Below are 24,883 nucleotides of genomic sequence, written 5' to 3'. Positions count from 1 at the left end.
GTATATACAGTTAAATGTCGTTACCACGATAATCGTTACATATATGTCTCGTTTCGAAATCATTAAGTTAGTAGTCTTATTTTTACATATGTATTTCATTGTTAATACACTTAATAATATATTTACTTATCATTTAACATAATTAACCAAGTGTATCAATATCTTAATATGATTCATATGTACCTAGTAAGACGTTGTTATAACGATAATCGTTATATATATCGTTTTCGAGTTTCTTAAATTAATAGTCTCATTTTTATGTATATAACTCATTGTTAAAATACCTAATGAGATACATACTTATAATAAAATCATGTTAACTATATATATAACCATATATATGTCATCGTATAGTTTTTACAAGTTTTAACGTTCGTGAATCACCGGTCAACTTGGGTGGTCAATTGTCTATATGAAACCTATTTCAATTAATCAAGTCTTAACAAGTTTGATTGCTTAACATCTTGGAAACACTTAATCATGTAAATAACAATTTCATTTAATATATATATAAACATGGAAAAGTTCGGGTCACTACATCCACCGCCACCACCACCAGTTATCCCACCCGTTCGAAATGGGTGTACTTACAAGGAATTTCAGAGCTGCAAACCGCATAACTTCAGTAGAACCGAGGGACCAGTTGGTCTCACCAGATGGTTCGAGAAACTTGAATCAGTATTTCGAGTCAGCAACTGTTCGGAGGATAATAAGACCAAGTTTGCATCTTGCACGCTATCTGACGGCGCACTAACGTGGTGGAACACGTTAGCTCAAGTGAAAGGTATCGATGAGGCATATGCTACGCCATGGGAGGAATTCAAAGCGGCTATGATTGATGAGTATTGTCCGAGGACCGAAATCCAGAAGATGGAAATCGAATTTATGCAGTTAAAGGCCGTTGGGAACGACCTTGATGGTTACAACAGGAGATTTTTGGAGCTAGCCCTGATGTGTCCGACAATGGTCACCCCGGAATTCAAGCGTATGGAGAGATACTTCTGGGGACTCCCTAAGTCCATCAAAGGAAACGTCACATCGTCCAAACCACCGAATGTTCCCGAAGCAATGCGCATGGCGCATACCCTCATGAATCAGATTCTTATTGATGAGCCGGAGAAGGCTAAGTTTGAGGCTGGTAGTAGCGAAAAGAGGAAATGGGACAACAACCACAACAACCACAACAACAACAACAACAACAACAACAGGGGGAGAAACTACGATCAAACCCCCGCCAAGAGGCACAACAATGGTGGAAACCCTAATCCCAACAACAACACCAACTTCAACCCGAACTACAAAGGAACCTTACCACAATGCAAGAGGTGTTACAAACACCACACTGGGTATTGCAATGTTGTTTGTGAGAAATGCCAACGGGCTGGGCATATCGGGAAAGACTGCAAGGTCACCACTTTAAATGGGAAGCCGAACACCAATGGACCGAAGAAGTGTTATGAATGCGGGCAGACGGGCCATTTCAGAAATGCATGCCCAAACAAGCAAAAAGACGGCGGACCACCCCGCGCTAGAGCTTTTAATGTTAATGCAAGGGATGCACACGATAACCCCGACTTGGTGACAGGTATATTCATAATCAATAATCTTTTAGCTTCTGTCTTGTTTGATACTGGTGTGGATAGAAGTTATGTATGTAGACATTTTTGCGATAAGATTAATTGGTCATTAGTCCCATTAAAAGAGAGTATGCTTGTCGAGGTCGCCAATGGAAAACTTGAAAAGGTTGACCATATTAGTCGTGGAGCTATTATCAACATAGCTGGTGCAGATTTCGAAATTGATTTGATACCAATCAAACTGGGAAGTTTTGACGTGATCGTTGGTATGGATTGGTTGAGTAAGATAAGGGCTGATATTATCTGTGGAGATAAAGCACTTCGCATACCACAAGGAGATGGCGAACCACTGGTTATCTATGGAGAGAGATGTACCTCGAAGTTGAACCTCATTAGTTGCGTGAAAGCGCAAAAGATTATGAAGAAGGGACGTTTTGCTGTCCTAGCACATGTGAAAGCGGTAGAAACTGGGGTGAAGAGCGTGAACGACGTTCGAATTGTGAACGAATTTTCCGATGTCTTCCCAGAGGAATTGCCTGGATTGCCGCCGCAGAGAGCAGTAGAGTTTCAGATTGATTTAGTGCCAGGAGCAGCACCTGTAGCTCGCGCACCTGTAGCTCGCGCACCTTATAGACTCGCAAATTCCGAGATGCAAGAATTACAAAGCCAACTACAAGAACTACTTGACCGTGGATTTATCCAACCAAGTTTCTCGCCTTGGGGCGAACCTGTGTTGTTTGTGAAGAAGAAGAATGGATCCTTCCGTATGTGTATCGACTACCGTGAACTCAACATATTGACTATCAAGAATCGGTATCCTCTTCCACGAATTGATGATCTTTTTGACCAACTGCAAGGATCGAGGGTCTACTCAAAGATCGATTTGCGATCCGGCTATCACCAGTTGAGGGTGAAAGAAAGCGATGTAATGAAGACTGCATTCAGGACCCGTTATGGTCATTATGAGTTTCTCGTGATGCCATTCGATTTAACAAATGCACCTGCCGTGTTCATGGACCTCATGAATCGTGTCTGTAAGCCGTACTTAGATAAGTTTGTTATCGTCTTCATAGATGATATTCTCATCTACTCTAAGAGCGAAGAAGAGCATGAGCAACACCTCCGACTAGTACTTGAACTCTTGAGACAAGAGCAACTTTACGCCAAATTCTCCAAGTGCGAATTTTGGTTGAAGGAAATACAATTTCTGGGTCATGTTGTGAGCGACCAGGGTATCAAAGTTGATCTCACCAAGATTGAAGCCATCAGCAAGTGGGAGACCCCCACTACTCCGACACATATTCGCCAATTCCTAGGTCTCGCCGATTATTATCGAAGGTTTATCTCTGATTGCGCGTCCTTTGACCGCACTGACTCACAAGGGTAAGAAGTTCATTTGGGAACCCGCACACGAATTAGCATTCCAAACTTTGAAGAAGAAGTTAACCTCCGCACCTATCCTATCACTTCCCGAAGGCAGTGACGACTTTGTTGTTTATTGTGATGCATCGAAGAGTGGTTTTGGTTGTGTACTGATGCAACGATCAAAGGTTATCGCCTATGCCTCCCGCCAACTGAAGATTCACGAGCGGAACTACACTACTCACGATCTTGAACTTGGAGCCGTTGTCTTTGCGCTCAAATTGTGGAGACACTATCTTTATGGAACTAGGAGCACTATCTTCACCGATCACAAGAGTCTCCAGCACATTTTCGATCAGAAGCAATTGAATATGAGACAGCGTCAATGGATCGAGATGCTCAACGACTACGATTGTGAACTACGTTATCACCCTGGCAAGGCCAATGTTGTAGCTGACGCTTTAAGCCGAAAGGAGAGGACGACACCTCTTCGTGTTAGGGCTCTGAACATCACCATCCATTCGAACCTCAACAGCCAGATCAGAGTAGCCCAAGATGAGGCTCTCAAGAAGGAGAATATAGCTCATGAACATTTGAACATACTTGTCTCTCGATTCGAGGTTAGGGAGTCTGGACTCCGATGTTATGCCGGAAGAATTTGGGTACCTTGTTATGGAGATCTATGAAACCTGATACTTGATGAAGCACACAAATCGAGATATTCGATTCACCCCGGAGCGGGTAAGATGTACCACGACCTTAAAGAACAGTATTGGTGGTCGAATCTTAAGAAAGACGTCGCGACTTATGTTGATAAGTGTTTGACTTGCTCGAAGGTTAAAGCCGAGCATCAGAGACCTTCTGGGTTGCTTCAACAACTGGAAATCCCACAATGGAAGTGGGAAAGGATAACGATGGATTTCATCACCAAGCTACCAAAGACGGTGGGCAGATACGATACTATTTGGGTTATTGTTGACCGCCTTACCAAATCTGCACACTTCCTAGCGATGAATGAAACTAATACAATGGAAAGACTTGCTCAGCTATACATCAAAATAGGTTGTATCTCGTCATGGTGTACCTTTATCGATCATCTCCTATCGCGATCCCCGTTTTGCTTCTAGATTTTGGCGTTCTTTGCAAGAAGCCATGGGAACCCGTCTTGACATGAGTACTGCTTATCATCCTCAGACTGACGGGCAAAGTGAACGAACGATTCAGACCTTGGAGGACATGCTGCGTGCATGTGTTATCGATTTTAGAAAGGCCTGGGAAAGGCATTTGCCACTCACCGAATTCTCGTACAACAACAGTTATCACTCTAGCATTAATGCTGCACCTTTTGAAGCATTGTATGGCCGTAAGTGCCGATCTCCTATTTGTTGGGCCGAAGTAGGCGAAATGCAAATCACCGGACCCGAGGTAGTCCATGAAACCACGGAGAAGATTGCTCAGATTCAAGCTAGACTTAAGACTGCCCGTGATCGCCAAAAGAGTTATGCCGATCTTAAACGTAAGGACTTTGAATTCAACGTTGGTGATCGTGTAATGTTAAAGGTTGCACCTTGGAAAGGTGTGATCCGTTTTGGAAAACGTGGAAAGTTAAACCCACGATACATTGGTCCTTTTGAAATCTTGGAACGTGTTGGACCCGTTGCATACCGTTTGGATTTACCAGCACAATTGAGCTCAGTTCATCCTACCTTCCATGTGTCAAACTTGAAGAAGTGCCTTGCGGCACCGGAACTTATCATACCACTGGAAGAACTTACAATTGACGACAAACTTCACTTTGTGGAAGAACCTGTTGAAATTATGGATCGTGAGATCAAAACTTTGAAACGCAACAAGATTCCGATCGTCTGAGTACGATGGAATGCCAAACGAGGACCTGAGTTTACTTGGGAGCGAAAGGATCAGATGATGCGGAAGTATCCTCACCTTTTCCCGACTCCTCCATCTACCTCAGCTTAAAATTTCGGGATGAAATTTTCTTTAACAGGTGGGTAATGTAACGACCCTGGATTTTCCAACGTTTATTTATTAATAATTATTATTATTAATACGTGTGATTAAACAAATGTATGTTATTACATTTACATGTTGCCATGATACACTATACTTGACTTTTAAGTGCCCGAAACGTCTTTGTGACACCCGAAACTTCACGAATAATATTTTTAGAGTATTATTTACATTCATGATTAATTTTACTAATCATTTTAATTAACTATGATGATTAGTTAGTTACTTGGGCTTTATTTGGGTTTAATTGTTAATTAAGTGAACTTGGGCTTTGTTAGTGTAACGGACTCTTGGATTTGGGCTTATAAGCCCACCCTACACCTTATTGGACTAACTAGTCCATTACTACTACTTGTAAGTATCATTTGAACATGAACTAGCTAGTTAAGGAGATGAGGAATCTTGTTATCACTCAATCCCCATGCACATACCTCTAATAACCACACTTTTGAAGCTTTACTTGCAAGTGACCACAAAACAAAGTCCTCCCTCCCTTGTTTCTCAGCTGGCCGTGACTTAGGGGAGTGTACAAGAGGATTCAAAACTTTCTTTTTACTACTTGATACACTTGCATCCTCTCATTCACTACACACACTTACTTGCATACATTTTTCTCTCTTTTCTCTCTCATTTTTCTCTCTTTCTTGTAAATGTTTTGAACAATTTGTTCTTCCTTTTTTCTTGATAAAACCGAACCTAAAGCACTCTTAATCATCATCATCATCATCATCATTTGTTGTTGTTTGATACTTGTCTTGTTAGTTACTTACTAGTTGTTATTAATTACTTACTTTGTAGTTGCTTGTTACTTAATTACTAGCTTTCAAGAATCAAACTTACTAGTTTGATTCTTCATAATATCTTGTATTTTCAAGAACATACAAGAACTAACTACCTAGTTATGTTCTACATACATTATGTCAAAAGATTTAAAGTTCTTGTGTTGTAACTCATACTTGAAGTACATGAAGTGAACTTAATGTTTACTTTCTAAATCTTTAAAGTATGAAACTCATGAACTTATTTACTTGTTTATTTAGTTTTACTTGCACTTTAATTTTATGATTTTGGTTGTTGTTGGTCAAGTACTACAAGTTAGTCTTGATCTCATATCTCTTGGAACTTAAAGTTCACTTAAAAGTTCAAGAACATGTAAATAAGTTTTCTTTAAATATAACTTTGTATACTTATGCTTGATCTAGACTTTTGAGTCTTGGATCTTCAAGATCTAACTAAGAACTATGTTCTACATCTTAACATCTTGATTATATATATATATATATATATATATATATATATATATATATATATATATATATATATATATATATATATATATATATATATATAGTTAGTTTACTTTCAAGTTTGTAACTTGTTATTAGCTTTAAAGTTCTTGCATGTGTTAGATCTTAGACTTTGATGTAACTTTGGTTCATCAAACTTCATACAACTCTTAAGTGAGTTGTGCTTCATGTCTTAGACTTGCACTTGGGTTATGATGGTCAAATCTTGGTCAAGATGATGCAAACACATCAATGAGTTGTACACTTGAAGCTATATGCATCAAGGATGAGAACCGTGATAAGCATCGAGCACCAGAACCCATTATTTTACTGCTTTCTGTCTTATACCTACTGTTTTGCTGATTCTGTAACAGGAAAGTAGACCTGGGCTGTTGTGGTTATGATTTTAAAATAGATCTTTTCAAGTAGATAACTTTTCATATAGGACTCGTCTTAATCCGAGTTACGGGTTAGGATTTACGGCCCTCCGATCGTCACTATGTCTTTTAACGTTGTGCAGAAATTTCTGACCTACTCGCACTTAGACCGTCGTCACGGTCAAGCGAAGACGAGTTTGCTTCTGTAAATTTTACCACAACTAAAGGACTCATAGACGGAACCATGGCCACTGATCTCACCTTAATTCAGTAAGAGTAGAGGCCGTGGTGACTGACCGAACCCAGCCTTTGTTTTAAACTACTTTCATAAACGAAACTTACTTTACGCCTTTTGTTTGATGATGAATGATGATGACCTTTTAGACCTTATTTACATACTTTTAAACCTATTAAGACGATTTACTATTTAGTACTATTTGCCTTAGGTTGAGGACCTTCGGACCGATTACTTGCACACCTTTTCCGAACCGACTTTACGACTACATTATCATTGTGAGTTATAGCATTCCCTTTTTACTTTAACTTATTTTGGGAACTGAGAATACATGCGGATTTTATGTTTTACATACTAGGCACGAGTACTTAAACTTTATATATGTGTGGGTTATATAACGGCAGAAACATTCCCTTTAGCTCGGTAACGTTTAATCATTGGTTTTTGAACCGTGAACACGAATCTTAGATATGGATCCATAGGGTTTGACATCCCCACTCGGGCTAGTCGTGCTAGCATTTAACGAGTGTTTAATACTTCATAAACATACGCACTTGCCAAGTGTACTTTCAGGGGGTATAAACGTTAAGTTAGTTACCAAGTGCCCACGGTTAACATATACTTTATCATACTGTTTTGAAACGCTCTTTGTAGCACTGAAATCTCGTGGCCTACCTTACTTACTGTTATACTTAAACTATAGCTCACCAACCTTTGTGTTGACGTTTTTAAGCATGTTTTTCTCAGGTGCTTGAGGTTAGCTTCCGCTGTGTACTAGTCGTGCTGTAGACACCCGCTGCTTAGAGTTGCTATCGCATGAACTACTTTACCTTGCATTCAAACTTTAGTACTTTTGAACTATGACTTGTAACGACCATTGTGGTCACATACACTTATTATTTGCTTCTACCTAGTGAAGCATGCTTTTGGATTGTAAAACATTCGATGTTGGTTTAAACATCACTTTATTATTGAATGCAAACTCTTTTTTTGAAAACGCATATAGTACTTAACCTTGTAATGATCCTGTTGTTGATGATTCGTACACGATGGTTTTGTACTGGGCATCACATTGAAGATTGGATCAAAGATTAAGATTGGTACTCAGTTTTCATCTATTTTTTAGAGATTATAATGAACACTTTTACTGTCTTTGTTTCTTTTATTGTTTCCATGAACATGCTAGGCTAAACCCTTAAGTGTTTGCTTTAATGTAAGATTTTTGATGATGGATTGCTCATATTTTGATGATTATTAATGTTATGATGTGTTACTGATTGAGTTTTCTCACATGTCGATTGTTATGATTGTTTATATGTCTTAATTTGATCATATTGATTGTTATTAGTTAATGTGAGTTAATTAGTGATTAACAATCTATACTTAAACGCTTAGGTGATCTGGACAACTGTATGTGAGTGCAATTGGTGATTAAATAGCATTGTGATAACATAATTTTGTAGTTTGTTTTGAGTAATCTAAATAAACTAGGTTTTACGTTAGTTCAACCAAGAGGAAATCTCAATAATTAAACAAAGTAAATTGAACCATGAATGAGGTTTACGTGAGTTTACTGAATTCGTTAGGTTTTAGTTCATTGATATTGTGAGATTGAAGTGAATTACTTACTTATAACTATCTAATAATCGGTTTAATAGTTAAAGAGGAATCATAGAAAATAGTTAAGCATTGAAGTGAATACTGCTTCGTCCATTTAGTTATTCGTTTTATTTACTTTTTGTCATTAGTTTAATTACAAAACTCTCCCTTTTACAACTTACCTTTAGGATAATTATTAGTTTTTAAATCTTAATCAACCGCTCTCTGTGGACAAACATGTACTTGCTAAATCTTTACTGCATTGATCAGGATTAGTTATCTAATTTGTGTATTAAAACCATTTAGTTTAGTACAATAAATTTTAGGTGTGGTTTTACATCATTAACACACGGCTCTAGTTATTGAGTCGACAGCAAGCTTCGATTTATTGGCGACTTGACTGACTCTTAGAGCCTAAAGTAATTTTCAGGCAGGATTTAAAACCCATGAAAATTTGATTATACCATTTTCATGGCGTCTCAATTTTATTTTTAATTTAATTTAATATTTTTAATATTTTTTTCTACTTATTGGCCGGAGGTCCACTCGGAAGCAATCTCTCTATCCGTCGAATGGAGAGAGGGATGACTTTCTCTACTTTTGAGAGTGTTTTCACTCTGGATGGAGAAATGACTTGTCTTTATTCTCGGATAGGGGAAGAATTGTCTACATCTCACCTCTCCCATACACCACTTATGTGGTATTGGGTTTTGTTGTTGTTGTTGTTGTTGTTGTTGTTTTACATCATCAACATTAAAACAAAGTTTTTTCATCAATTAGTGAAAATGAAGAACAAATATACAATTAAACCAAAAGCACTGTAAGGCTCAGAAACATTAAACAGGACCTATCACCAAAAAAAAAATCAAAAACTAACTAAACACGAGCCTTGAGCATCTGGGTCACTAAAACGATCCTCGGAACACAATGAAACATAAGAACCAAAACAAAAATCCAAATCTAATCGAACAATAAAAAACCACCCAAAAAACAAACAATACGAGCCCAAACTACCCAACAACTGCTTTACTTTCCGAGTCTTTATGATCGGCTTAACATTCACACCGTCAACCTTCGAACGTTTATTTATATAGTATATAAGAGTTTGTGATTCACATATAACTTCTCGAAACTTGAGGGGTCTAAACGAAAGATTTCTCAAAATTACGGTTTGTAATGGATAACGCCTCCCTGCTTCTGCATTTCAACTAAAATTCGAACCAACAATGAACACAAAAACAATTCAGCACTGAACCTTACACCAATTACAACACATCATAACTAATAATCAATGGTTTCTTCAATTCCTTTTCAGCAATCAATTAATTGCTTCGTCTACAATTACCAGGTGCTAACCCTATTACTCTTTATCTGTATGTTCATATACCTATTATTACAGTAGTAACATTGAATTTGAAGCAGGTAGGGAAGAAGTTAAAGAATGGTTTAACGACAAAAAAACCTAATTTGAAGGAGAGATGTAATGGTAGTAAGAGAATTGGGAGTATTAAAGCTAGAGCTGCATTTGATACAATTGAGACTGTTAATTCACCTACTGCTTTCCCTTTTTTTCAAACTCAATCTCAACCAGAGGATACACCAGCTTCTAAGGTACAATTATTTTGTTATGTATGTAGGGTTAGGTTAATAAAAGCTACAATACTAAGGAGAACTTTTAGATTACTTGCATTGTTTGATTATTAATAATAAATTATTAATATAAATATCAATGTTTAGTTAATGTTATTAACAAACAAAAGTTATAATGCACAAGTTAATTTTTCGCGGGTCCGGGTCCGAAGATGATATTAGACAAAAACCCCGAGTCCATATACCCGGCCCGTAACCAGATTATTCAACCTGCATACCCGATTACCCGACCCGTATATCCGAAAAATGACTCAAATGACCGTGGAAAAACTCGTTTACCCGATAGTTCGTTAGTAAATGGGGACCCGGATACCCATGGGGAAAGCCATTTACCCGCTAGTTAGTAACTAAATGGGGACCCGACAGGTTCGGGTCCGGGTTTGGGATGGGTTTTTCTAATCAGGTTCGGTTCGGGGCTGGGATTACCTAAACCCGGCCCGATGCCATCCTTACATGTTATTGAATCTAATCGCATGTAAAAATACTTATGCCATCCCTACTATATATGTGTGTGTATACCTAGGTTTAGGTTGTTAATGTTAGTTAAGTTAGTTGTTATATATCTTTTCGTTGAAACGAGGTAATTAGTTTAATATTTGTGATTGTTAACTTATTATATTTGTGAACTGTGTATAAATTTTAACAAACAGTTGGAGCTAGCTGATCCTGAATTTTATAAAATGGGATTCGTTAGAAGTATGAGAGCTTATGGGGTGGAATTTAGGGAAGATCCGAATGGTTTTGGAGTTTATGCCTCGAAAGATATTGAACCTTCTCGTCGTGCTAAGGTGAGTCATTTTGCATTTATATAAATACATGGCGGTCTTCTTTATTAAATTGTTTGATAGATGAATGATGATAAACGGTAACTTTTCTTAATATTTAAGGTGGTAATGGAGATACCGTTGGAGTTGATGTTAACTATAAGTCAAAATACCCCCTGGATGTTCTTTCCAGACATTATACCAGTTGGTCATCCAATATTCGATATCATTAATTCAACAGATCCAGAGGTACTTGCCGTTTGCCGTGTTCTTTATGTCTTTATCTCGAGTTAGGGCCTGTTTACTTTTCTTTTCATTAAGTTCTATATGGATATAGATGTCATTATGAGTATGGAATATCTATATGTAGTAATCATTCTATGAATAATAGTGTTTACTTTTTGTGCTGAATAAAATGTCTGAATGATTAAAATGACTATTTTACCCCTAACTTAAATAACTATTTTACCCCTAACTTAGTTTCTATACAATCTTACGGAGTATATTTCTTCTCTAAATTAAATAATTACAACCTGTGCGTTTACGCAACCAACGTCAACCTACTCACCATGATAAAAAAAAATGTCTATCAAATTGCGTACAATATATTTTTACAAGGTAGCTATAGACACCGACTCAAATTGATGGACGGTTCTTGAGGCGTTTCTAGTGTGAGAACAACAATTCATAAAACTTGTAGGAAGAAACTAGAAACAAGTTCACAATTGTTTTCTTTGATTCAGTTTTTTCAATTTCTTAATTGAAACTATAAACCCTAATTTTATGTTGGGTGAAGGAGGAAATCCCAAAATAAAATTATTCACAAAAAAAGGTAAAGAAAAAATAACCTGTGACCAAGAAAGATTAGTGGTAGAATAGTGGGACAACTAATTCGTAGGAACGATTTTATGATTTTGAATAAATAAAGATGGGGTAATATGGAGAAATGACCAGCTTAATGTGGAGTACTGTGGTTTTCTAGCTGTCCGATCCTGCCATCTATATAGACATTTCATTAATTTAAGGTGCAAGTAAACACCTACACTTGCTGACCGAATTAGCTTTCCAGTCAACACAGCTCATTAATGTGCAGGTAAACAGCCCCTTACTTTTATATCTTTTCACTTGAATATTTGATTTCTTTGCCAGACAGATTGGGACCTAAGAATGGCGTGTCTTCTTTTATACGCCTTTGATCACGACAAGAACTTTTGGCAACTATATGGTGACTTTTTGCCTAGTGCTGAGGAGTGCACCAGCTTGCTTCTAGCTACTGAGGTTTGTATCTATGTAGAATGCTTTAAGATATGATATTACAGGTTTTTCGAATGTCAGATTTGTAAGTGAAATTGCTAATTCAATTCTAAGAATTAGATGATGAAGCTAAGAATATATGGGTAGTCATTTTCATGTAGAAAATCACTTCTTAACTACTTTTAATAGTTACTGTTTCCATTCAACCGATCTAATTTTCACTTTAATCGTCCAGACTTGCATCATCTAATTAAAAAAATCTGTGTGTTGTATTACTCCAGCTTTCTAAGCTTGGTCTTTTGAAATGCTACAGGATGACCTCAATGAGCTACATGATGAGGAACTTGCTTCAACTATGAGAATAGAAAAAGCACGAGTTTTAGAATTTTGGGAAAAGAATTGGGTACTAACAGTCCTTTAACTCATCTCTGTAACACATTTCTTAAAAATATTGCCATTTGTGTTTTTAATATATTCTTGTGTACGTATGTATGTATATATAGCATTCTGCTATGCCCCTGAAAGTAAAACGGCTTGCTCGAGAACCAGAGAGATTTGTTTGGGCAGTTAGTATGGCACAAACTAGACATATCAACTACAAAATAAGAGTTGGTTCATTAGTTCAGCATGCAAATATGTTTGCACCTTATGCAGGTATGCTTTTTATTCGTATATTCTTGATTTTGGCTATATTTATAGGTACTCATGGACTATATGTGGTTTTATTTTTTAGATATGCTGAACCACTCTTGTCAACCAAATTGTTTTTTCCACTGGAGATTCAGGGATCGAATGTTTGAGGTGATGACAAATGCTGGACAACGGATTAAAAAAGGGGAAGAGGTAAATCATAATTTTTTGTTACACGATACGATTATCTGGGATAGAAATTAAGTGACAATAAGAAAAGTGTATATATTACAACAACAACAACAACAAAACCCAATCCCACAAAAGTGGGGTATGGGGGAGGTAAGATGTTGACAATCGTTCCCCTATCCTAGAATAAAGACAAGTCATTTCTCTACACAGAATGAAACACCCCAAGAGTAGAGAAAGTCCTCCCTCTCAATGTTCTCAATGTTCCATGGATAGAGAGATTGCAAATGGACCTCCGGCTAATAAGTAGGTTAAAAAATAAAAATAAAAAAGTGCGAGAGCCATGAAAATGTAGAATCAAATTTTCGTGGGTTTTAAACATACCCGAAGTTCAATTTAGGCTCTAAGCGGCAGACAAGTCGTCGATAAATCGACGCTTGCTGTTGACCTGATTAATAGAGCCAAGAAAAGCGTATATATTGTCTTTTGAATATTCCTGTGTTCATTTATGTTTTCATAAAGTTGTTCCATATCCATTTACTAAATTCAACGAGTCTCTTGGGTCTTTAAATTGCTAGCAATGATGGATATATTCAGATGTCCTTTAGTTATTAAAATGATTCAAGAAAAGTAAAGAAGATTAGACATATACTCTTGGTGAAGGATGCTCATTTTTATAATTATCTTTTCAGATGACCGTCAATTACATGAGTGGCCAGAGGAACAATATGCTTATGCAAAGATACGGCCTTTCCACACCTTCTGTAAGTTCTTTCAAATTCCTGCAACTTACTAAACTAGACTCATTTGTTTAATCAATTCTCTTTCATTTGTCGTCTCCGTTTTTGTGGGCAACATATCTGGTTCTTCAAATTAGATGGGAAATTAGGTGGGGTGGGTCATAATGTAAATTAGTGGAGGCCTGGTTTACATGGTATCTTCCTGTATTTTTTCAAGTTTGTTTGAATAATTTGTGATTTGTGAAAACTATGATAACAAAAACTATATTATTAGAATATCTAATCTAAACCACGCAGGCTTGCCTGAGTGGCCACCGAGTTGCCCAATGAAGCACACCACCCGGGTTCAATCCTTGGCTATGCCAAATTGTTCAAAAAGGGAGTGTGACTAGAGGGTGCGCATAATGCGCAATTCACCCGGTACCAAGTCTCGCGCTTGGGAGGCTTGATTACCCGGGGTTTTATCTTCTATGGGGGAGCCAATGTGCTCGTTCATACGAGGGTATCCTTGCTTACCAAAAAAAAAAAAAAAAAAAATATCTAATCTAAAGTAAATTCATAATAAATAATTTTTGAAGGTAATATAGTGTAAAAACGGATCGTGGCTAAACGAATTAAAACTTGAATGGATAGATAGTATTGGATATTACTCACCAATACAAATAGCAAAATATGATTGGATATTACGCACCAAAAATATATTTGCAAAAAGAAACCAAGCCTTCTCGGCTATAGATTTTATTCTTCACGAATAACAAATAACAATAATCAATAATCAACTTCCTTTCTAATGCTAACCTCGTTCTGGATATATATGACTAAAATAACGAAACACTCCGTAACTAGTGGATAAGAATGTAAAATACTCCCTAATAGATAAGATGATAAATTTAAAAATTATACTAATAGATAGTTGACTTGTAAACTTCCACGTGCATTACTCCACATGCTTCTATCCTCTTCATGTATATGGCAAAACTCAACCTTGACCCACTCGATCTCTACGTAGTCCAATAGGCCCAACATAATAGTGCAGTCCAATGGACCCAAATATGCTTTTAACGGATCCTACATCATCCTCCCTTTCTTCGAAAAGACTCGTCCTCGAGTCTACATCATCACCACTACCACCGATAAATAATGACAAATCAGCAACATCAAAAGTGACGAATACATTATAATAAACCGGGAGTTCAATCTTAGATGTGTTGTCGCCAATTTTTCCTAACACACAATAAGAACCATTAGTTGTCTCTTCTTCACTATCACAAGTGATTGGCGACACCAAAGGTGCCAAACTAATATTCATCCCATCTGCTTGTGTCCCTTCTTCCTCTTCCTCACCGTAAGTATCATAGATAGGTACGGTGTCTTCAACCACACAAGGTTCGGGGACGTAATCCATGTTAAAAACTTGATCAACCGAATCAACAAAGTCATCCGGTTGAGGCTTTCTTGAAAATTCAAGATTTTCAAGCTTAATCTCTATATTACGCAAGAGATGTTGCATGTCTTCCAACGCTTGAATCTTGCGATTCAATCTCTCGAACTCAGTTTGTTTAGCCATGCCTGAAATCTGATACCAAATAGTGTAAAAACGGATCGTGGCTAAACGAATTAAAACTTGAATGGATAGATAGTATTGGATATTACTCACCAATACAAATAGCAAAATATGATTGGATATTACGCACCAAAAATATATTTGCAAAAAGAAACCAAGCCTTCTCGGCTATAGATTTTATTCTTCACGAATAACAAATAACAATAATCAATAATCAACTTCCTTTCTAATGCTAACCTCGTTCTGGATATATATGACTAAAATAACGAAACACTCCGTAACTAGTGGATAAGAATATAAAATACTCCCTAATAGATAAGATGATAAATTTAAAAATTATACTAATAGATAGTTGACTTGTAAACTTCCACGTGCATTACTCCACATGCTTCTATCCTCTTCATGTATATGGCAAAACTCAACCTTGACCCACTCGATCTCTACGTAGTCCAATAGGCCCAACATAATAGTGCAGTCCAATGGACCCAAATATGCTTTTAACGGATCCTACATCATAATATGCATTCAAGTGCGACCCTGTCGACCTATATAGAGTAAATAGGTCAAGGATTTAACCTTTATTGCCAACGTTACTAAAAAAATGAAATAAACTAAACAAGTTGTACATAACTGTGTTTTCGATGATGTAAAATGTGAAGAGAGGAAACAATGATAATATGGAAGGATATAATATATCCTACTTATTTGCACTTTCAACTTTAAACTTATGTCGATCGGTTACTAATCTAAGATCTTTCTAAATATGTGGTTAAACATTGCAGAATCCTTGGGATGTCCTTCCCTTTTCTGGAAACTCAAGGATCCACTTAGATTCCTTCTTGTCAGTTTTCAACATATCCGGTTCTTATGAAGATTATTACCATAACGGTACAAGATTATTCATATCCTTAATGTACTTAATTTACTAATCGTTAAAAGGATTTCCACCGTATGTAAGATCTTCTTCTTGATTTACCCGGCAGCTAAATTGGCAAACGAAGGAGATAATTTTGTGGATGGAGCGGTTTTGGCAGCTGCAAGGACGTTACCAACATGGTCAGAAGGAGATATGCCTGCGGTCCCGAGCATGGAAATAAAGGCTGCCAAAGTCCTTCAAGAAGAATGTCAACGTTTTCTTTCTGAATATAGCACCACGTCTAAACAAGACCAACATATATTAGGTAACATTTCGTTTACCGTTTTTGTGTGATTTCTATTATTACATGTGGTGAAACAGTTAGATTGTCGGGTCGCAAGTACCAGGTTGGTTAATCCTATATGATTAGAGTAATTAATTCTAGTTATTACGATAGTGTTTCAAACTATCGTTTTTTTTTTTTTTTTTTTTTTAATTCTAATTAGGATCGTATAGGAGGTTAAACTCGTGATTACTTATTGAGGTGCTTTTTAATCCGCTCAATTTGTTTAACCCTTTGACATTATTAAGGCCCAAATCTAGCATTTTTTTTTATAAACAGCTCGAAAGTGTCACTAATGTAAGTAATAATTCTTTTGAAGGCCCTGACATCCTTTGTCGAAAACCAAATAAATGTTGCATTGTGCTTAAATATTGATTCCAAGTTAATTTCACAAAACTATTACCAAAGGGCATTTGGCCTAGCGGTATGAGAGGAACTCTTCAACTAAGAGGTTGTGGGTTCAAGCCTCACTTGAGGCAGTGAGATGTAAATATTTGTGGTTTCATGTGTAGATTGTAGGTTTGCCTTTCAAAAAAAAAAAAAAAAAAAAAATTCACAAAACTATTTATGAATAATAATTATTTTGTTATTACTAAGTTAGATATAGATATAGAATATAGATAATCAAATTCAGAACAAATTTTTTGTACGAAAGCTGATTTTTATAGTAGTTAGATATCGTTGTTTGAGATTTAATACAAAACCCAAGGCCGTATTAAATGGTAATTACTTTTATTGCGCATGTCCAACATTTCGTTAACGCATACATGGATACTTTTAATTAAAATAATATCTTATATCTTAGAATTCCTCACATATCTTATACAAGTACTCACATGTCAATTTTCGAAACATTTTCATAATAACATTGCTGGACCCTGAATTTAACTAGACATTATGCTTTCCCTTGCCACTATAGATTCTACACCAGAAATGAGCTGGACCCGTGAAGCGGCAATCAAGTACGTACCACCTTTCATTTCTTCTTTATATTTGTAAATACCTTTAAGGTCGCTTAAGCTCATGGGTAATTTTACAATTTGTTTACAGTTATCTTTCTGTGGGTATAAGTAATTGTGCTAATAAATTATACTAGAGGATTGCTAGACTTGCAAAACTTCGTTCGAAAAATTTATACAAAATGATGTAGCAATTGATGTGGGTCAATCACAGTCAACTTCTTTTACCTTTCATGATTCCCCCTCTTCATTTGATTGGTGCGTATCATCTTTGTAAAACAACATTTTGTAAAGTTTTGCAAATGCAACATGTCTATGTACTAAACCAATCCAACCATGACATTAGTTGCAAAATTTACAGAAATATTGCCACTGATTTAAGTTTTGGATTTTCTTAACGAATAATGGTTTCACATATGAATTATTTTTGACCCTGATAAACTGATAAGCCATGGCGCGTTAGGGTGAGTTTCATAATAAATAATTGGTTTTAACCTTAAAATTATGCAGGTATAGGTTGCACAGGAAGTTATTCGTGGAGAAAGTGATGCAAGCTTTGGATATATACCAAGATAAAATATTGTTTTAATTAAGGGAATATTGTTTTAATTAGGGATAGCAGTTAGTTAGTGTTGTAGACTGTGTAGGGCAGTATCTTCATAGGGTCCCAATATGGTGATCCACTACCAAATAGAGTATGTTTAGACATGGATTTGTATTCCCTTTTCCCGTCTCCTTTTTCTTTTCCATTTTTCTTTTTCTTTTTCAAGCATATAGGGGTTTCTTATGAAAAATGACATATTTGCACCTCCATGTTGGTATTTATTTATTTATTTATTTATTTTTTTTTATTGTAAATCCATGTTATTCGTAACTTAGGTTACAATCCATGACCTTTAAGAAAAGGTTTTCAGGCCTCATTTAGCAATGCTTTCTTATTTTGGAAGGATTGCATTGTTTAATCACCAGGTTGCCTTCTTTAAGAAAAACAAATTGAACCAATGAGCTAATAGAGCTCAGGTTTAATGTGCGCAAATGAGCTCAGGTTTAATGTGCGCAAATTCGACTCCTAATCTTGACATGGATGTATAACTTATACATCCATGTCTTATACATCCATGTCAAGATTAGGAGTCGAATTTGCGCACATTAAACCTGAGCTCTATTAGCTCATTGGTTCAGTGGAGGCATTTTATATGCATCTATGTGGTGTGAGTTTGGTGAGTTTACAAAGGAAACACAGAATTTGAGTGTTCGTATCGATCTACACATTTTACTAAAAACACGATTTAATATTCCTTTTGCTCTTAGTCTTATAAAGTAGTGTTTAAGATCCTCAATCTTAACCCATTTTGAAATATTATCCGGTTTAAGAATCAGTTGATCTGATTCGTATTATGTCAATTATTAAACCTGATTTATATCATGTGAAACAATGTTCCTGATTAACCCTTAAATGTTACTCTCTGTATAATATTATCGGGTGCATGTATGCTACAAAATTGGAGTGGTTGATTCATATAGTTTCCATGAATGTAGCCCAAGTAACCCACAAACTTACTTTCATTCGACATGTAACAGTTGTGATGTAACGGAACTAGCTAGAGCATTGCTTTTATCTATACTAAGGATAAGGATTGGTATAAAATTACAGCAAACAGACATAAATTCGTCAAAAGTCATTTACTCATCTGATTATCACCTAACGACTCATCCATTTAGACATTTAGTTCAACGAAAAAGATATGATTGGTAAAAGAAAATTATTAAAAGGACAAACAAAGCAAGATCAAGAAGGTTCACTCACAATAATTTCGGGCTTTGAGTAAAGCGAGTAGTCCTAACGAAACTAATCGGCTTAAAGTAGTCCAAGAGGTTTCGGTGTTTATGCATTTGAGCCTCATTGGGTTTTATCACACGCGATTTTCGTATGGATTTCTCATGACGTTCATCCTAAGAGACGGTAAGATTGTAATGTTCCAGGAAAATGATTGAGTGAATTCCGACAATCACACTTCCTTAGTAACCCCTAACCGCAAACCGCCAATAAAAAAAAATACTGAGTTGAGTACACATGTTAAAACGACCAGAGGAAAAATTGGACTCTAAAGTAACGTATATTCATTACGGAGTATTGTATTTGTATATCTAATCTAATCTTCTAATTTTATAATTAAAAAATAAATACAACGGTTATGATTTTTGGTAATAAAATAAAATACGGGGGACTATAATCACCAAAAAACAATTTTCACCAATAGAATAGGGTTAAAATCCTCCATCTCCCGCCGCTTATTTACTCCCTTATCCCGCCGCCTCCGATCGTCCATTTCCGGCGGTCGCAACCGCATCTATAACTTAATTAAATCATCGCTGCCTCTCTCATTATAAGGTGTGTTTTCTCTGATTATTGACTAATTTCGGCCATTATTATTTATTATTATTTATTATAATTATAATTAAATATAAAATATGAATTGTAGGTATCCATCTATATCTATATGTATGTATTTTTTGTTACTGCATATACCTGCTTCACGCATTTATTATCTGTCTTTCTCTCCTTTTGTCCTCGACAATACTTCCACTTTTGCTTCAAAAGGTACGTGACTAACATACCTTGCATTTTTCACTGAATAAACCCTAATTTGTAATCACCGTAACCTAATTTCCGTATTAATTTGTTATGTTTGAGTTTATAATCGCTGCATACTGTTGATAAATCACGTGATCTGTTGTTTGATTGATTCCCTAAGGTATGGTTTTTTATTATTTTTTGTTAGTGTATTTGTATCGCATTAAGTTTGTGTTTAAACTATTAATTGTGTAATTTAGAAGAATAAACTGATAAATTTTGTTATAGATTGTTGAAGGATTTGATGTTAGTGTTTGTATTGCATTCATGACTGAACTTGACCTGACAAGATATTTGATGAACAACAATGAATTTAATTGAATAGTTTGTTGTAATTTAGTTAGGGGTGTGTTCAGCATTAAGTGAAATTATTCAAGTTTTAGTTACCTTTTCCATGCTATAATTCAGATTATAGGTGCATTAAATGATGAGTGTTAGTAGTTTACTGCATATGAGCTGTATTCTGTCTAAGAACATGGTAGCAGTTGCTTAACTTAGGGAAGGTTTGATTCTCTTTGATAATGTTGCATATGTGCATTAATCATCTGCCTGAGTGTTTGAGTATTCGACTTTCTGGTAATTTTAACTAGAAAGTGTTTAATAGGAAGTATCTTCATTATAAACAGACTACTGTAAGGCCCAAATCATTGTTTGTCAGCTGTAGTGTTGCTAATTCTTAGCTCTTCTTGTATGTATGATCAAAAGATAGATTTAGTCCTATAAAATCTGTAGAACTGATGACTTGTATTTGTGAGGAGGGGATTTCAGAAATGATAATCTGCCGTAGTTTAATTTGGTTGAATTGTTCTCTTAGATGTCTTTCAGCTATCATCTGAGAGAGTTTAGTTGGCTTCCTATGAAGCTTTATTGTGCACACAACATAAAAACAACAGAGCTACATCTTTCCACAATTAAAGCTTTATTTAATACACTTTGAATGTTTTTGCATTCATACACCACTGGGAATTGTTCTTGTGGATGAGTTTCTCTACAGTGACAAGTAGTGCAACTCATTAAATCAACAAAATGATCATACCAGAACTAAGAATGATAAAGCAGAACTGAAAATGATCTTGAAATGGTGTATTTAGTTATTGAAGTGTGAATTTTGTTATGAGTGTTTACTCACGCGAGATAATATACTTCTGGGTTGATGATACTGACAACTGACACCATGATGAAACAAAATGTAGGTTGATGAACAGTCTCTTTCATGCCTTATGTGAGTAGCACCTAAAGATGAAACCAAATAACAATGATATGGTGGGTGCACAGAGGGGGAAAAAGTTTGAGGGTCAAGGGCCAAACTGGATTTTAATAGCAGGTGGTGCCTTATTAAGTACACTTTCAGTTCGTCTTGGTTACAGGCTTAAACAGATCCTTGATGTGAAGCAGCAACAAAATACTACCAGTAGTTCAAAAGGTATCTCCAGCTGTATTATCAGCTTATGGCGTCATTTAGGTGTCAAAATGGGTAGTTCGTGGGGTTTAAGTCCTAACAGATCTAATTTTTGAACGGTTCTTCTTGGTTTAGGTTTCTATCAAACTTTTTCCGTGATACAACTTTATAAAAATGTAGTGTGTCACACATTATTACTAAAAAAATCTGTTTTATTAAGAATATAACTTTTTGAGGGAAATGGTTTGGGAAGTTTCAGACAGTAAAAGTACACTTTAGATGACTTTTGGACTGTTTCTTTTGTAGCTAGGTCTTTTGGCCTCACTCTGTTGACCTGTTGAGATAAAATAAAACTTCAATCGATATTTATAAGTTAATGGGTTGACTTTGCATCTCTAGTCTTTATGCTGTACTGTTTCTTACTCATTCGGGTTCATATTGAAATGCAGAAAAAGGGAAACATGTACCCAGAAAGAGGGCAGGAAGCTGTCGTTCACACTCAAACCTGTATTGTTTTGAACACGATGATGGTTGCTTCAATTGCATTTCAGGTATATGAAATCATTGGCCAATATAAGTTGCAACATTCAATATATTTATTTCCTGGTTATTCTGCATGACTCTGACCTGTGCAATCTTTGGTATTCATTTTTTGAAGTTTACCTGTATATTATTATATTAGTAACTAAACTGTTAACTGGAAAATCTATCCATAAAAGCAGGACACTTTTGGTGGACACTTATTTTCTTTTATTTATTCATTTAAAAGTTTAATACGGTAATTATACATCATTTAGAGTTTTCATTCAGAATGATTATTAAATTGGTTATTGTCATTCAGAACGAGATTCATTCAGTTCATAGCTTAATCATTCAGCTTTATCAAACGCACCCTAAGTCACTAATTAAATTAATAAACAGGAACAGAAGGTGACAAGGAGACTAAATCACAACACAATGGCCAGTTGCATACAGAACCCGAAATGGTACTCCCTTTAGTAACGGTCTCAGCTCCAGTATACAACAAAGAAAACGGTGTAATGTGGGCATCATCACCCGACAGACTCGAGCTACCGCAAAAACCATTCCACCGTTCAAACAGCTCCGACTCACCATGTGTCTCAGAATCCGGGTCTGATATATTCAGTAAACGTGAAGTCATACAAAAACTAAGACAACAATTAAAAAGACGAGACGACATGATACTAGAAATGCAAGATCAGATTGCAGAGCTACAAAATTCATTAAGTTCTCAACGCTCTCATTCAGACCATTTACAATCACTATTGGAAGCTTCAAACCGGGATCTGTTCGATTCAGAGAGAGAAATTCAGAGGTTAAGAAAGGCTATTGCTGATAATATATGTGTGGGCCCTGAAAAACCGTATGGGAATTCGAATTCAAACGGGTTTGTAGACATTGAAAGCAGCTTTGAGTCTTTGGATAAAGGAAGTGGAGGAAGCGAGACTGATAAAATCGAGATGTTGAAAAGGGAAGTAGGCGAGTTGAAAGAGTTGATAGATGGGAAAGATTATCTGCTTCAAAATTACAAGGAGCAAAAATCGGAACTTTCGTTGAAGGTTAAGGAGTTGCAGAACAGGTTGGATTCTCAGGTTCCAAATATTTTGTAGGGTTTTCGGGTTTTTGATTCTACTTGTGTATTCTTACTTTCTCCTCCTCTCAGTCTGATGAATTAGAAAGCTTTATTTTTATTTTCTTTTGGGTGTTTTTTTCTTTTCTTTTATTGTCTTATGATTGTGTGAATACGTAGAAGAAAACCATTGATGGATGATTACGCTACGTGGAACCTTACAAGCTCAACAATGTTGAGCCGAGAATACGTATGTTTTGATGTTTATATATTTTCGAAATCTAGTTTTTATCCTGGAGATGTATCCGGCTGAGCTTCATTTTTCGTTGGCCAGCGTATAATATATATTACAAATCGCTTTTGGTTCTCATATCTTTGTCGTTGGAAATGTATCATTGTGATGATATACAGCTACTTAATTATGCCATTGTATGGTTCAACTTATGTTTATGCTATCTTCTGTTCATTAACTGGTGATTTTGGTGTGGCAATCTGGTAGGGGCCTAAATGGACGATCTACTCGAGCTGACTTAGCTCGACTTGTTGAGAGCTAGATTTGAGCCGAGCTAAAAAAGAGTTTGAGCATATTTTTTAAGATCGGTTAAGATCGTTTGTTAAGGCTGAATATAACCCGGCGTGAAATCAGTTTCGTCAAATGACATGGATCGAGGTGACGGAGTGTGACGGCCAATAAATCCGCGTCAGTTTTTTGACGCTTTCAGGGGTAGGTTAGATAATTGACGGAAAGGAGTTGAGCGTGAGATCAAGGACCAGCCAATCACAGCCTTTCACTATTTATATTTATTATTTAATTCCTTTTTTTCTTCCCCAATTTCTAATCAAATTTTGCCACATCACCCTCCAAATATTTGACACAAAAACTTGACATTTTGGGTTAACGGGGGTCAGATACAGTCACAGTCAAAAACCCACTTTTTCACCAAAAAGTGCACAATTCGACTCTGACGTCACAGTCAGGGTTAGGAATAGTCTAAGGAGCTTGAGTTAAGGCTTATTATATTTAGCTCAAATAAATTCGTGAGCTTAAATGAGCCTCACTTATATACATGTACACTTAGAGGAACAAAAAAACCACATCAGATCCGATCCAAAAAAAAAGTGAAACTGGATTTCGATAACACCGGATTTAAAAAAACTGGATCCGGATCCGAGATTCGATCCGGTTCTAATCGAATACTAAAATCGAAAAAACCAGATAAAAACTGGATAAAACAGAACCAAATTTTATCCGGATCCTACTCAATTCGGATATAAAAAAATAACCGAATTTTAATTTTCTGAATGTTTTTTATTATATTTTTTGAGCGTCTTTTGACCATTTTACCCTACAATGTGTAGTATAAATAGATGGTATTGTTTTGGTTGAAAATACCAACAAACACTCTCAAATTTTTTTCTAAATCTCTAATTACACTATAATTACTCTTTAATTTCTACTTACTTATCCTATAATGGATAATTCAGAAGCTTCACCTTCCACTTCCGCTGGAACATCTTCACAAACACAAAGTTACACCATGGCCGATATTTAGGGGTGTTCAAAATATCCATATTCAAAATCTGAATCCGAATTATCCGAAAATATCCGAAAAATCGGATCTCCGAAAATTCGGATATCCGATTATTCAGATTCGGATATCGGATGGAGTTTTAAAAATTTTCGGATATTCGGATATCCGAATATCCGAAAATTTTGAAAAAATCCAAAAAAATTCGAAAATTATCCAGATATTCGAAAATATCTGAAATGCCCGAAAAATATCAGAAATATCCCAAAAAAAATCTGATATATCCGAAAATTATCTGAAAAATCCAAAAAATATT

General features: G+C 35.9%; 2 protein-coding genes across 3 annotated transcripts; both read left to right on the top strand.

Annotated features, from left to right (window-relative positions):
- Positions 1-9,677: 9,677 nt before the first annotated feature.
- LOC139871457 (protein PLASTID TRANSCRIPTIONALLY ACTIVE 14) lies at positions 9,678-18,224 on the top strand. Its single transcript, XM_071859170.1, has 13 exons — positions 9,678-9,812; positions 9,887-10,075; positions 10,765-10,902; positions 11,002-11,127; positions 12,028-12,156; positions 12,446-12,535; positions 12,636-12,786; positions 12,866-12,975; positions 13,644-13,715; positions 16,038-16,143; positions 16,239-16,436; positions 17,374-17,416; positions 17,924-18,224. Exons 1-13 carry the CDS (start codon positions 9,756-9,758, stop codon positions 18,000-18,002), a joined length of 1,488 nt encoding a protein of 495 aa, XP_071715271.1. The 5' UTR covers positions 9,678-9,755; the 3' UTR covers positions 18,003-18,224.
- Positions 18,225-19,668: 1,444 nt separating this feature from the next.
- Positions 19,669-23,408, top strand: LOC139871446 (uncharacterized). Of its 2 annotated transcripts, XM_071859161.1 has the most exons (5): positions 19,669-19,805; positions 19,897-20,015; positions 21,242-21,471; positions 21,897-21,998; positions 22,369-23,408. In XM_071859161.1, the coding sequence occupies exons 3-5, from the start codon at positions 21,288-21,290 to the stop codon at positions 23,076-23,078; spliced, it is 996 nt and encodes a 331-aa protein (XP_071715262.1). In that variant the 5' UTR covers positions 19,669-19,805; positions 19,897-20,015; positions 21,242-21,287; the 3' UTR covers positions 23,079-23,408. The 2 variants fall into 2 exon arrangements, with proteins under 2 accessions (XP_071715262.1, XP_071715265.1); XM_071859164.1 differs by lacking the exon at positions 19,897-20,015.
- The last annotated feature ends 1,475 nt before the right edge of the window (positions 23,409-24,883 follow it).

This window comes from Rutidosis leptorrhynchoides, chromosome 1 (genome assembly GCF_046630445.1).
Source record: "Rutidosis leptorrhynchoides isolate AG116_Rl617_1_P2 chromosome 1, CSIRO_AGI_Rlap_v1, whole genome shotgun sequence".
Lineage (NCBI taxonomy): Eukaryota > Viridiplantae > Streptophyta > Magnoliopsida > Asterales > Asteraceae > Rutidosis > Rutidosis leptorrhynchoides.
This window is presented reverse-complemented; position numbering and strand designations above follow the sequence as displayed.

Coding starts and splice junctions, on each gene's coding strand:
- LOC139871446 (XM_071859164.1), top strand. CDS start 21,288: ATGAAACCAAATAACAATGATATGGTGGGTGCACAGAGGGGGAAAAAG. Junction 21,472..21,896: donor TACTACCAGTAGTTCAAAAG/GTATCTCCAGCT, acceptor ATTGAAATGCAG/AAAAAGGGAAACATGTACCC. Junction 21,999..22,368: donor TTGCTTCAATTGCATTTCAG/GTATATGAAATC, acceptor ATTAATAAACAG/GAACAGAAGGTGACAAGGAG.
- LOC139871457 (XM_071859170.1), top strand. CDS start 9,756: ATGGTTTCTTCAATTCCTTTTCAGCAATCAATTAATTGCTTCGTCTAC. Junction 12,787..12,865: donor TATGTTTGCACCTTATGCAG/GTATGCTTTTTA, acceptor TTTATTTTTTAG/ATATGCTGAACCACTCTTGT. Junction 12,976..13,643: donor GGATTAAAAAAGGGGAAGAG/GTAAATCATAAT, acceptor TTATCTTTTCAG/ATGACCGTCAATTACATGAG.